This window comes from Anastrepha ludens, chromosome 6, assembly GCF_028408465.1.
Source record: "Anastrepha ludens isolate Willacy chromosome 6, idAnaLude1.1, whole genome shotgun sequence".
Classification (NCBI taxonomy): Eukaryota; Metazoa; Arthropoda; class Insecta; order Diptera; family Tephritidae; genus Anastrepha; species Anastrepha ludens.
In genome coordinates, this window is record NC_071502.1 from 101,476,358 (window position 1) to 101,489,278 (window position 12,921).

General features: G+C 36.7%; 2 protein-coding genes across 2 annotated transcripts; both read right to left on the bottom strand.

Annotated features, from left to right (window-relative positions):
* Nucleotides 1-13: 13 nt before the first annotated feature.
* On the bottom strand, nucleotides 14-7,229 carry LOC128867514 (cyclic nucleotide-gated cation channel beta-3). The gene is made up of 7 exons (XM_054108789.1): nucleotides 5,807-7,229; nucleotides 3,669-4,284; nucleotides 2,243-2,392; nucleotides 2,095-2,179; nucleotides 1,879-1,968; nucleotides 1,548-1,802; nucleotides 14-1,429 (listed from the first exon to the last, which is right to left on the bottom strand). Exons 1-7 carry the CDS (start codon nucleotides 6,721-6,723, stop codon nucleotides 483-485), a joined length of 3,060 nt encoding a protein of 1,019 aa, XP_053964764.1. The 5' UTR covers nucleotides 6,724-7,229; the 3' UTR covers nucleotides 14-482.
* A 3,684-nt stretch (nucleotides 7,230-10,913) lies between these two features.
* Nucleotides 10,914-12,581, bottom strand: LOC128867515 (26S proteasome non-ATPase regulatory subunit 7). The gene is made up of 2 exons (XM_054108790.1): nucleotides 12,292-12,581; nucleotides 10,914-12,216 (listed from the first exon to the last, which is right to left on the bottom strand). Exons 1-2 carry the CDS (start codon nucleotides 12,464-12,466, stop codon nucleotides 11,372-11,374), a joined length of 1,020 nt encoding a protein of 339 aa, XP_053964765.1. The 5' UTR covers nucleotides 12,467-12,581; the 3' UTR covers nucleotides 10,914-11,371.
* Nucleotides 12,582-12,921: the final 340 nt, after the last annotated feature.

Consider the following 12,921-nt stretch of genomic DNA (forward strand, 5'->3'; position numbering starts at 1 on the left):
TAGTCGTTGCGGTAAATTTATGAAGAAGCATTACTTAAATGTCATGTTTTTCTTTTTAATGTTACAACTTGAATTAAATGTGATTTCTTCACAAGAATAAAAAAAAAAACAAATAAAATGTGTGTGTGTATGTTTTGCTTTAATAGAAGTTTTTATATTTATTTGCATCTCAGTATGTACAATAGCGGTTTTTGGAACCGGTTTGCGCATGCAGTTACATAAATGGCTTCTAAGTGCCGCAAGTTCAGAACATCAATGGTCACAATAATAAAATAAAACTTTTTATTGCATTCTTACTAACCTCTTTTTCTTGAATCACTCTTCATTACCAACAAGTATGTCATAAAAGTATAGTATACTCGTACGTTAATGTATACATGCATACATACGTACATACAGAGAGAGATGTACGTATTTATAAACCTTTTCGAAAACATACATATGTATGTATGTAATTAATAGCTGTCGCCTATATGGCACACTTAAACTGTTCCCTTCGCCTTCAATGGCGCCTCTTCGCCGGTGCTCTGCTGCTCCATTAAACTGTTAGTGGATTTCGATATGATTAGTGCTTTTTGTGAATCGGTCAAATTTATAAAGCTGTGCTTGGTCTTCAACTCATTTTGTATGGATGAGAGCAAATCTGGCGAATTGGCACGCCTCCCAACACCGCCCGCACCAACACCCAGTATGCCCGCCATACCGGCACGCAGCTCATTTGCCACTATCTGGACATCATCACACTCTTGGTCCTCTATGCTTGCCAAGGGATTGGGCCTACTTTTTTTGCGCATACGCTTAGAGCCACGCGTTATCAGCATCACTGCAGGTGACTCGTAGGGCAATGCCTGTATGACAGTCTTCAGCAACTTGGGCGGTGTTTCGGGCGTCTTTGGATTGCTGATAACCACATCGGCTTTTAGCGCGCTTTTGGCGCGCTCTTCCTCACGTTCACGTGCCGCATTCTTACGCATCAGCGCGCGCGCACGTTTCTTCAGTATGGCTTGTGCGTTGGGATAGTAGGCGATCACTTCGTTGAGATCGGACTTGGAGAGCACGAAGAGATTTGCATAGCCTTTGGAGCGTACATCTGCCGTGCGACGATCGGCCCCATTTATGCCGAGCAAACTGATCTCACCAAAGACGGACCCCTCAGAGAGGGTGGCCAATACGATATCGCTGTGTGGACCACCCATCACTTGTACCTGCCCCAGTTTGATAATGTACATTTCGCGTCCAACCTCGCCCTTGCGACAGACATAGTCACCTGGCAGGAAGGTGACTGCACGCAATTTCAAGACCAAATCGCGTAGTAAAGCCTCCTCGCAATCGGCGAAAAGCTGCACTTTCGAGAGTGTCTGTATGTGCACGGCGATGGCGATATCTGTTTTCAAATTGATCGGTAGTGAATCCAAAATGTTGGCTTCATCTGGAGAGAGGAAGTGGAAAAAAGTGGTTAGCAATTTTAAGAACAATTTTTTGGACAGTGAAAGTCATTGAGCTTTCAATGCGCGTAGCATTTTAAGTGGACTGTTTTTATTTCTTACCCAATGTACGCTGTTGCTCCCAAGTGAATTTAAACCACATTTTCACCCGTCCTTGCACTTCGCTTGGCAGATTCAAACGTCGCATATACTCCAATGTCTCATCCTCCAATTGACGATATTCGTTTTTATTGCGTGTTGCCGTCGAAATGATATCACGTATCTGACCGATGAGCAACGCAAAAACGAAGACACCCATTAACCAAGCGGCGGTCATGAATACATATTCACCTTCCCGCTCGGGTTTCGGATTTTTACCTATGTGAGGCAGTGAGTGTTGGAAAAAATGTCAATGCGTAGATAGTAAAATATTTAAATTCTATTTCTCAATTACCTATAGAAGTTGCCGTTTTCGTGGCGAAGGCAAAGCAACGCACATAGGGATGTCCTTTACCGCTGAAAACCCAACGATTTACGCCCAAACCTATAATTGAGATTTATAAGAAGGTATCATTCTCAGTAAAAAGGCCTCTAAAACCAATTGTAAGTTAAGCTAAAAATCAAAGGAACTCTTGTTGCTATTTTATTTTTGGGCAATTTTTTGATTTACCTTGGTAGTCACTATAGGCGTAATAGGCGCAAGCTGTTAGGTGGATCATATACAACATATAGGTTAGGGTCTTAGCCACGCGTACCTTAAAAGCGCAACCAAATTGTTCAAAGAGAGTGGAGAAACGAATGAAACGAAATGAACTTACGAAATGTGGTGAAGATATAACACGATCCAGCAGCTTGAAAACCTCCCAAAAGCTTTGAATTTTAAACAAGCGCGGAAAGCGTAAGTAGACAGCACCGGTGCCATATTTGAAATAGAAAAGCTCCAAAGGAAGTAGTGCAAGTAAGTCCAGCTGAAAGTGGATGCCAAAAAATTTTATTTTTATTTTTATTTATTTATTTAAATTAGAACTAATTATAAATAGTGGATCCACTAAAGAATAAGCACTGACTACTAGGGATTTCGGTCTGACATTTATAATTACTACAACATTTCCAGTTGAAAATGGTGTAGTGCCTGCCCAGTGGCTGAATTCCAACCAGTTCTTTTTCTTTGTCTCCTTCTCATTATGTCGTATCCTTTTCTTTATCTCGGCAATTGCCCAATTTCTATATTTTTATCTTTATCTTTGTATTTGTCTTTGGATTTGGGTTTGTCTTTGTTTTTATCTTTATATATATCTTTATTTCTATTTCTATCTTTATCTTCATCCTCAACTTAATTTTTATTTTTACCTTTATCTTTATCTTTATTTTTATCTTTATCCTTATTTTTACCCTTACCTTTATCTTTATCTTTATCTTTATCTTTACCTTCATCTTTATCTTTATCTTTATCTTTATCTTGACTGTATCTTTATCTTTTTCTCTATTTTTATCTTTATCCTTATTTTTACCCTTATCTTTATCTTTTTCTTTATCTTAATTGTAACTTTATCTTTATCTCTATCTATATCTATATCTATATCTATATCTATATCTATATCTATATCTATATCTATATCTATATCTATATCTATATCTATATCTATATCTATATCTATATCTATATCTATATCTATATCTATATCTATATCTATATCTATATCTATATCTATATCTATATCTATATCTATATCTATATCTATATCTATATCTATATCTATATCTATATCTATATCTATATCTATATCTATATCTATATCTATATCTATATCTATATCTATATCTATATCTATATCTATATCTATATCTATATCTATATCTTTATCTTTATCTTTATTTTTATCTGTATCTTTATCTTCATCTTCATCTTTATCTCTATCATCTTTATCTTTATCTTTATCTGTGTATTTATCTTTTTTCCCATCTACATATCACCTTTACCTTCCTCCTTGTTAATATAAATCTTATTCTCAGTATCAATATTAAAGCATACAATTGGAGGCACATATAGATGTTTTTGTATTTGTGTTAGAATTAGAGCCGACTAAAAAGTCCCCCCAAAGTTATTTTAGGGAATCATGAAGTCTTGCAAGTATCAATAAAAACACAAAACGTTGCATAGTCATAGGCGCCACACCATAAGAAATTCAAATAAATTGTGCTTTACAGTTTTAACGCTACTGTGTTTCAGTTTTTCAATCTTACCTTAAATTGCAGCTTTCTCATGTAATTTTTGCGCGTTAAATTTTTATTTTTCACCCAAAATCCCTCGAATAGATACATGATTCGATGTTTAAAAAAAATCACGTCCAACAGATAAATGATGTCCGCACAAAAGTCACATATCAGCCATGTGTTCGTATTTTCCGACGTTTGAAAGGGGAATGTGGAACGTAACGGTATGACCCAAGCATTATAGAGAAACGACAGCGAGACCACACACAACCATGAAATGTAGATTTTTCCCTGTGGATCAAGTGTCTTCTCCTCATTATTGCTACCACATAAACTGGAACAAATCCACACATTCGAGCGCGATGTGTCCGCTTCGAAAATTCGACCACGATTCAATGATTTGGCTGCATCCATCAGTTTCGTTTTGAATGGCGAATTTTCATGAGTTGTGCTTACGGATTTCAGTGCAGCTGGGAGTGAACGTACAGGCGAGGCCGAACCATCAGTGCTGGTGCCGGCATCGGCATCGGCGCTGGTACTGCTTGACGGTGTCGGTGGCAACTCTATGCGTGATTTAACTTTGTTGGCGCGTGCCGTAAAGCGACGCACAAGATGACGCACCTGGTCGCGAACATCCGAGTTGAGGCTGTGGCGAGAAGTAAGAGAGTAGAAAATTGTATGGTTTTCTTACCTGAGAAATACAAGAGAACACTTCTCATGCATACCACTTTCACCGATTAAAAAACAATGTTTCTACAATTCGTTAAAAAATTAACGTATGTAGGCTTAATTGATAGTGGTGTCATTGCTCTTTAGTCTCACAAAATTTCATGTCTGAACCCACAAAAATTTATTCATTTAAGAGGTTTTTATATCAAACCATCTAGAAAATGATTTAAAATTAAAATCTATAGCATCACAAGCTTTAGAAGGAGGCGTTTTCTTCTTACTTAGTACATAATTACCCACTTAGTAAGAAGGGACACTTATTGGTCGGAATGATTTTCTGCAAGTTTACAAGGCTGATAATATAGCTAGTCGTTGAATAAAAATATCCTGTGTTACACCAAAAGTGTGTCTGCTTAAAGTGGCATAAAGGCAAAATTATTCTCACCTTGTCTCCCTAGGCTTATGCGCCAGGAAAGGTAATCTTTGATACAGAAGTCTTTGCTATTTGTTTTTTAGTCTTTGGAGACAGTTAAAAGATGCTTAAGATATTCAAGTATCTTCTCGTTTTTAAGGCATGCCGATGTCGCAGGAAACGATACTGTCAGCTGGTATAGAGAATAGTGTAAAGATGGAGCTAGAGTAAAGTTTATATGGTTCCAGAGTACTAGTGTTTCCTATAAAAATATGATGGACTGAGCAGCCTGGCAAAAGCTTAGACCATTTTTTAATACGAAATGCGCAAAATTTTGCCAAATAACTTTTAGCGTCTTAGAAAGGATTTTTATAAGAGCTTGACACAACGGCGAGGGCTTAGTCGGTGCCTATTAAGATATAAAAAATATCAAAACACGATTAATTTGTAATAAGCGTTGCTCCTCGATTGCCCTCTGGATGCTTTCATGACAAAAAAGGTTTCTCATAAAAATCACATGCCTTTAGAGGCGGTATGAAACTATCGGATCTCCATTTGTGGACAATCAAAACACGAACACGACTAAAAGGAAGAGAAGTTCGGCCTAAATACCTGTTAAGTTGGTATGCGCCATACAATTATTACTATGCATATCTTTAGGCGCAGAAACTATAACATCAGCAATGTTCGCATGCGAAAAGTATGCAGATTATTAAGATAGATATGTAAATTAGTTTCACATGCAAAAATCGATTAACTGAATTTTTATTATTTACCATTTTTGTATTTTTCATATTTCACCTGCACACTAAAAGTATAGAGCATAGGCAGTAAGCAGACGTGCGATAAGCAGCGTTCGAAATATGCATTTACTTATATTCGCCTTATCGTAAACCGCTAAACAAATAAAACATTAATATACTCATAGAAAAAAAATGTTCGTGCATTAGCTGTAGTTTGCATATTTTTGGGCGTTTGAACGTTTTTTTTTTTTGTATATTTTATTGATACCGAATATTTATCTATTCATGCAGTTGAATTCTCTTTCAAAGTGTTCAAAAGCAATTTCTCCCTGCCTTCCACTTACCTCGTTGCGCTAAAGCGTCTATCAGTTGGTGTCTCTTCCTCCGGCGCCACTGCGGCGAAATCACTTTTCACCAGTTCTGGTCCAAAATTCTGCTCATCATTCAATATATCCGGCAGCTCGTCATAACAGATTTGCACATCCTGTTCATCATCATCGACCAGCGGCTGTGACATTGTGTTCTCCGTCATCGAGGAACCTTCACTTTGTGGCCGCCGCTGACTATTGCTACCATTTGTAATGGTATTATTGCTGCATCTGGAAAAATTTATGGCAACAACCACATCGCTCTCATCTGGCACTTCGCCAGGCAACAGCACTGGCTCGCATCTTTGCTCTTCCGCCGCGCAACCCGTGGCAACGGACGAAGCATTCGTTAGCGGTGTTGTAGGTGATGCTGGCGTCCACGTCTTCGTACCATTCAACACACGACGTACGCTCTCAGGACTAACCAAAGGTTTCTCATTGACATACTTTAGAATGTCCTTGACTAGCGCGTGTGTGCCTTGTATATTCGAGCCATGCTGCTCCGCCTCCAAACAGCCAATGCGGCCATTGCGAAAGTACAGCTTCGAATTGGTGAGACGTGGACTTCTCATTTTCTGGCGTTGCCGTTTGAAGGAGTTCAATTTGTAAGTGACGGGCGATAACTTTTGCGAAACACCATTTGCTTGACGTTCCGTGGGACTTGGCGTTTTATTCTCCTTATTCGGCATAGCTTTGTTACGCCTACGTTTGGGTGCTTGATCCGCTTTGTTAGCATTACGTACGGCAATTTCCGTGGCGGTGATAACATTTTCAATCTCTTTAAGATCCTTGGAAATCTCCTCAAGACTGCGACGCATAGTCGCCTCTTGTTGACTGGGCGAGTGATAGCGTTGACCGCTAAAGCTACGGGTATTCCATTTTGTGTTGTTCATCGTTTTCGTAGCTATTTAGTTGTTGGGTGTTGCTGCTTTTGTTTTTGTTGTTATGGGGTTGCTTAAAATGCGTGTGGCATATGGTTGATTTGGTGGTGGTCGTGGTGGTGGAAGTGGTGATGTTGGTGGCGGCGTTGACGCCCCGACTTGTGGTACTGCAAAGGTCACTGCTTCAAAGGTATTGATGAATGGCTGGCGTTTGATTTTTACACTAAGTGATTTTCAGCAAGAAATTGCACAAAATCCAGTTAACGAATTGTCACTTCATTTTGGAAAGGTAGTGCAAAAAATTGATTAGAAAACCCGAAAGCCCGATGTTAGTTCGTTGAATTCAAGGCGATTGGATATAATCGTAGTTAATTTTATTTTGAACTGCACACGAAGCGTTTTAAATCGAAACTAATCGCCAAGTACAAACAAACAACCGTAAAACGAGCGCTGAAATTAATTTATTTTTGCTTTTTTGCTTCTGTATTTCTCAGCTGGCATATGTATGTATGCTTTACGCGACGAATACGCGCTTCGCATGCCAAATACGCAATCAATCGATCGATTTTGGACGATCGTAGTTTTAATTTATAATTTAATGAATATATTTAATATTGCAGTTTCGTGTGCGAGACCTGGCTGACTAATTGCTTTTGACATTCAAGCGCTCACTAAGAATACATGCACAGGTGTGTGTGTGTGCGTGCATGCACGTACATATGCATGTAGGTGAGTGTAGGTGTTAAGGCACTTTGCGTGTGTATTGCAATAAATTCGATTAAGTGTCCTTTGTCCACTTCAATTACCCTCAAACCCATCACAGTGATATATTTTTGGCTTATTCAAACTCACGCATCACAATAGTTTACTTCGCAAACTCCAACATTCTTTTGCACTAAAATATTACACAAAAAAATTGTGATTTACTTCAATTTAGCAACAAATTGCTTTTGGAAAAATCATATGTCCAAGTCTAAACAAATATTCGGTCTTGCGTTCACTTACATTCGTCTGCTGGTGCGCAGGTCTGTTCACACCGCCACCCACAACAGCCAAATAAAACAGCTGTGCGAATCAGGATGGAAAGAATAATTAGATGGCGCCTATCGTGGTACCGTTACTTTGCTCTCAGCAAATTTGACAATGAGTGTAGTTCTTGTGTGCGAACTACGTACAGGTGAGTTTGATAAATTAACGTCCAACTCAAATGTGTGAGCGGAGAGAGTTGTTGTTGTAACAACATAAAACACTACATAAGTTTTCGGAGGAGTGCTGCTGAAGTGCTGTTCTTTGACCAGATATTAGTCCGGCGGACATTCCGGTGATTTAGAACCGACTCTCGGGGGAAGTATACCAACTCCTCAGTTCGGTACTTTTTTCATGAGATTATACATATAACTGTGTTCAAAATAATAGCGCGCCGAGTTGCCAAATTTTAAAGTTATCGGAACATCTGAGCACTGTCACTCCAGCAGCATTGCTGGAATGTATGGGAAATGTTTATGCTGCAATAACAACAACAACAATTAAACTTTTTGTATTGTACAAAAAAAAATATAGTGCATTCTACAACAAAATACATATGTATAACTCAAAGCGCCATACTTTGCATAAAATTCACAAAAATTTAGCAAATTTACAATACATCAAAAATTTAAATTTTTTAATCAAAATCATTAGAAGACTTCAAATATGCAGTTTTTGTGTCACAAAAATTTAGCAAATTTACATCAAAAATTTAAATTTTTTGATCAGAATGATTAGAAGACTCAAAGATGCAGTTTTAGTGTAATAAAGTGTAAGTGTGAAATCGCCCAAAGCAAAGTCTCTTATGTCTAACCCCATAAGAGGCCCGAAAAAATGATGATTTTCAGTAATTTTGTTTTGCTAGTCAATTGCTTTATTTTACAAAAACAAAAGCAATGCATTAATACATAATGTTTCGACTTGACTTTAGCAAAATTATTAATAATAATTGTTGTTGTTATTGTAGCAGCATAAACATTCCCCATACTTACATACGGGGACAGTTAATTGCTTAATAAAAATCGAAATTTTTGAAAAAAAAAATCCTTCGATCACGGACGAGTTTTTTTATGTTTTTCAAAAGGAGTATAAATTTTATTGAAATCTACCAAGCGGTTTTTAAGGGGTTAGGTGGGTTTGAAAATTTCAAAAAATCGATTTTTTTTGTCTCATTAAATAGTACAGTATGTTTAAAATACTCTCCTAAAATTTTAAGTCGACCCGAGTAAAATTCTAAGAGATAGACCCTTCAGAAGTTCCGCCCATTAGACCACGTCAGTTGAGCGCTTCGCAGGTATACGTGTTTATCTCAAAACTCCATTTTTTAAGTCGGTGGACACGATATCTGGAAAAGTTATGAAGCGATTTAGTTCAAATTTTGTACAAATCTTTGAAATAACATTATCTAGTTATTGAACGAAGGATTTTTTTTTTAATTACAACTATTTTTTTTGAGCCAATGTATGTCGAAAATTTCACTAAAAAATGTGTTTTTTGGTTCAAAGCCTGTCAAAAATTCAAATTTTGATTTTTTTTTTCCTTCGTAAACAACGAGATTTATCCATGTACTAACAAAATCCGTTTGGTTTTTTGATTTTAGATGAACCAATGAGTTATGCTGTCCACGGAAAGAGCATTTTTTTAGACGTCAAGGAAGATGCGGTACCAACGGCTGAGTTTTCGAAATTTTTAAATAAAAATTTCACAAAATACTGTTTATATATGTATCTTAGATATAGTGAATTGTTTAAATAAAATATATGATTTTATATACCAAAAAAAATAGTCAAAATCTTTTTTTCAACCTCTGAAACCCACCTAATAACCCCTTAAGTAACTGTGATCACCAGTTCAAAAAACATAGTTTTGAGAAAAGCGCATTTAAAGTTTTGCGCCGAGAGTCGGAGCGACCGAGCCCCCTTCAAATTTTCACACAATATTTTAAAGATAGTGTACTTTAAGCAAATGCGAAAAAAAAATCCATTTTTTTTTTAAATTCTGACTACCCCTAACCTCTTATATGGAAGAAACCGCTCAACACCTCAGCGAAAACAAATTGCGGAAGTTGACGAGAATTTCGAGCACTTCATTTTACTAATAATGAATGGGCTAAAAAAGTGCTTACATAGAATTTCTCTAAAAATTGTAAATAAAAAGTTGGAAATTTTGATGTGTTTTGTTTTGAAATTTGTTAAACTTTTGTGAATTTTGTATAAAGCATGAAGCTTTTACTTACTTGGTTGTGTTGTAAAATGCGCTATACTTTTATAAAAAAACAAACTAAATACAAAAGATAAAAAAAATTGTTAAAAATCGTAACATTCCTATTATTTTTAATACAATTGCATGTAGAAGTGTAAGGGAAATAAAGTTACTATCGAATAATCAGAATAAACTACAGCGGTTCCGCCACATTTAAACGCATTTGTAAGGTTTTTATTAGTATCATTTAATTATAAATATCCCCATACCCCATAACGACGTAGTTTACAAATATGTGTCTTTGTTGTTGTTGTAGCAGCATAAACATTCCCCATGCATATAGGGGGAATGCTGCTGGAGTGACAGTTCTTGGCCGGATATAAATCCGGGTCATTCCGGTTACGTAGAACCGACTGTCGTGGGAACATCGTGGTCGTCTTTGGCATATCCTTTCCTTTCTTCGTCATAGTTTGTCCACGAAGTGAGGAGCCTATCCAACGTGGTATCCAGCATCAGTGGGGTATAGCGTACGCGCCTATCCGGCGTTTTGAAGATTCATAAGATTAAGAAGCTGCCGCTTTAAAGGACAGACAAATAATGCTAGAAATGTACAGTTTAATGTTAAAATAAAATAAAAATAAAGCGGAATACCCTGGCAATTTGAGTATTTTCATCTTTTTATACCGCCGTTTAAATGATAGCACAAAAAAAGTTCCTTTGTAAGTTTGGGTGGTTAATAATCGGTATTTAAGTACACTAATCTCAATTTATCCGTGCATTTGGAAATTAATATTCCAAAACATAAAATTAAAATATGCTCCACTAGATGACAAACCAGTAGCAATAAATAGTTTCAATTGACGGCTTTCGAAAAATAAAAGGTAAATCAATAAACTCGTCCTTTTACAAATTCCATAGACACACCCTGTCTGCAGTCAAGTACAAGGCGTGCACCGAAATTACAAACTAACAAATTTCGTTGTTGTTTTTTTAGTAAACATTTCTTATATTGTACTATTGTTTATGCACATACATAAATTAAGTATATGGACATTAGTTTTAAGCGAAAAAATCGTAAGTTGCAAGCGTAGAAGAAACACATTTCCCCGTTATTCTTTAGTAAACGTTAAAAATTAAATGGTGTACAAAGTTGTTTTATATTTAGTAGTGCTACACGTACAGCTTGCATTTATTGGATATTCTTTTTTATTGTATGTATGTAAAGTACTTGCGTAACATATACTAAACTTAAATGTACATGAAGAAGTGTATGCATTAATGTTGGAGTTAATTATTCTTTATTTATCTTTTTACGGCTTTCGCACAGCTTTTATTTTCTTTTATTTCCTTTTGCTGAAACAACGTTAACGCTCTAGTGGTTTTTTCTATTTTTCTTCTTCTTTCGGTGCGGTTTCTTCCTATTCTTTCGTTCCTATTTCTTGGTACTCTTACCACTATCTTCCGTGCTTTTAGCAGATTTCTCATCGCTCTTCTTGTCTTTGTCCTTCACATCTTTGCCATCCTTATCTTTATCCTTATTCTTCTCCTTTTCCTTCTCCGCATCCTTGTCAACTTTTTTGCCCTCCTCTGCGTCACGATTCGTCAGCTTGTTATTGATGAGATTGTGCAATGCAATGATGGAACGTACCATGGACGCCAAATATACGACAAGCATTTGATCATTCGTTTTGACGTACATCGTCTCAGTGAACTGTTCGCTTGTGATGTCGGGCAATAAATTGAATATATCTTGAAGTTGGTACACAATTTGATAATTAATGGGCATTTTACCATCACCAACGCGTTGTAAATAATTCTTAATATCGTGTAATTGTGCGTTCAAACCCTTCAGACCCATTAATTGGTTCGTAATTTTTTGTGAGAGGCTACCAACTGTGGTATCCTTAATATCTCGCAGCAGATGTTCAACACCCACTTCTTCCGCTTCTTCGGCTCCAATTTCGCTTGGTACATGTTCAAATGTTTTACTGGTGGGTGAACCGTCATCATGCACCTCTTCAATTGCAATATATGCTTCAGTAGGTAGACCTAAATCTTTAGGTTTCGCGTCAATTATCACCAATACTGAATTGGGACAATAGCGGCGTATTAATTCATTTATTGCAATATCATTTTGATGTAGTTTAGGGCCAGTGTGATACCAACCAACGACCCGCTCGCGTGCATTTACTTTCTTGAACATGCCATACATGTTTTCTAAATAGTCGTGATCCAAAAACCATACTGACTTGTCTTTTTCATCCTCATCGAAAGGCACTTAGGAAATATTAAATAGATATGAAAGTATTTATAAATGAAGACAATGTTATAACAAATATATAAATAACATACCAGCAAAACTGTTGGATACATCAAGTATTCCTTTTGAACGCCAACAGCCCAACAACACACCGACAACTCGTCTCTGGTTTCCAATCTTTCCCATGCGGTTGAAGTGGTCCACTACAGAGAGCAGCACCAATGGGTGCACAATCACCTTGTTTACATTTACCTCCAATGATGGCATAATTTCCTTATTAATTATTAATTATCTATATTTAAAGGTTGGCCGAGAAATAAAATCAGCTAGATGACTTTTGGAAAACTTTTGCTTATAATGCCGATTAAGAAGAAGAACAATGACAGTGAATTAATTCAAGTCAAGTTGTCGGCACTGTTGGATAGCCATCAGCAAAATATGATGTCGCTAATGCAGTTCAAATGTTGGGAAGTTGTGCAAACAGACACAGACTGGTTTTACACAAAACTATACTCTCAAATAATTGGAAATAGCTATTAGCTATCAAAAACGAAAAACAATTTACTTTTAAGCAACCTGCGTTAGTGTCATTTCGTACAAATAACTTGCTCTGACAACGAAACGACGACGAATTGGCCAGTTACGTCAAATTATTTGCCAAATTTACTGCCTTCCAAATATCATAGCCATTAATGAGGAATATGAATGGATTGTGAATGTAT

Excerpts from the sequence above, each read along its gene's own strand:
- LOC128867514 (XM_054108789.1), bottom strand. The coding sequence starts at position 6,723 with ATGAACAACACAAAATGGAATACCCGTAGCTTTAGCGGTCAACGCTAT. Across the intron at positions 2,393-3,668 it reads TGAGAAAGCTGCAATTTAAG|CTGGACTTACTTGCACTACT; the intron begins GTAAGATTGAAA and ends ATCCACTTTCAG. Across the intron at positions 1,430-1,547 it reads GGAGCAACAGCGTACATTGG|ATGAAGCCAACATTTTGGAT; the intron begins GTAAGAAATAAA and ends TCCTCTCTCCAG.
- LOC128867515 (XM_054108790.1), bottom strand. The coding sequence starts at position 12,466 with ATGCCATCATTGGAGGTAAATGTAAACAAGGTGATTGTGCACCCATTG. Across the intron at positions 12,217-12,291 it reads TGTATCCAACAGTTTTGCTG|TGCCTTTCGATGAGGATGAA; the intron begins GTATGTTATTTA and ends ATATTTCCTAAG.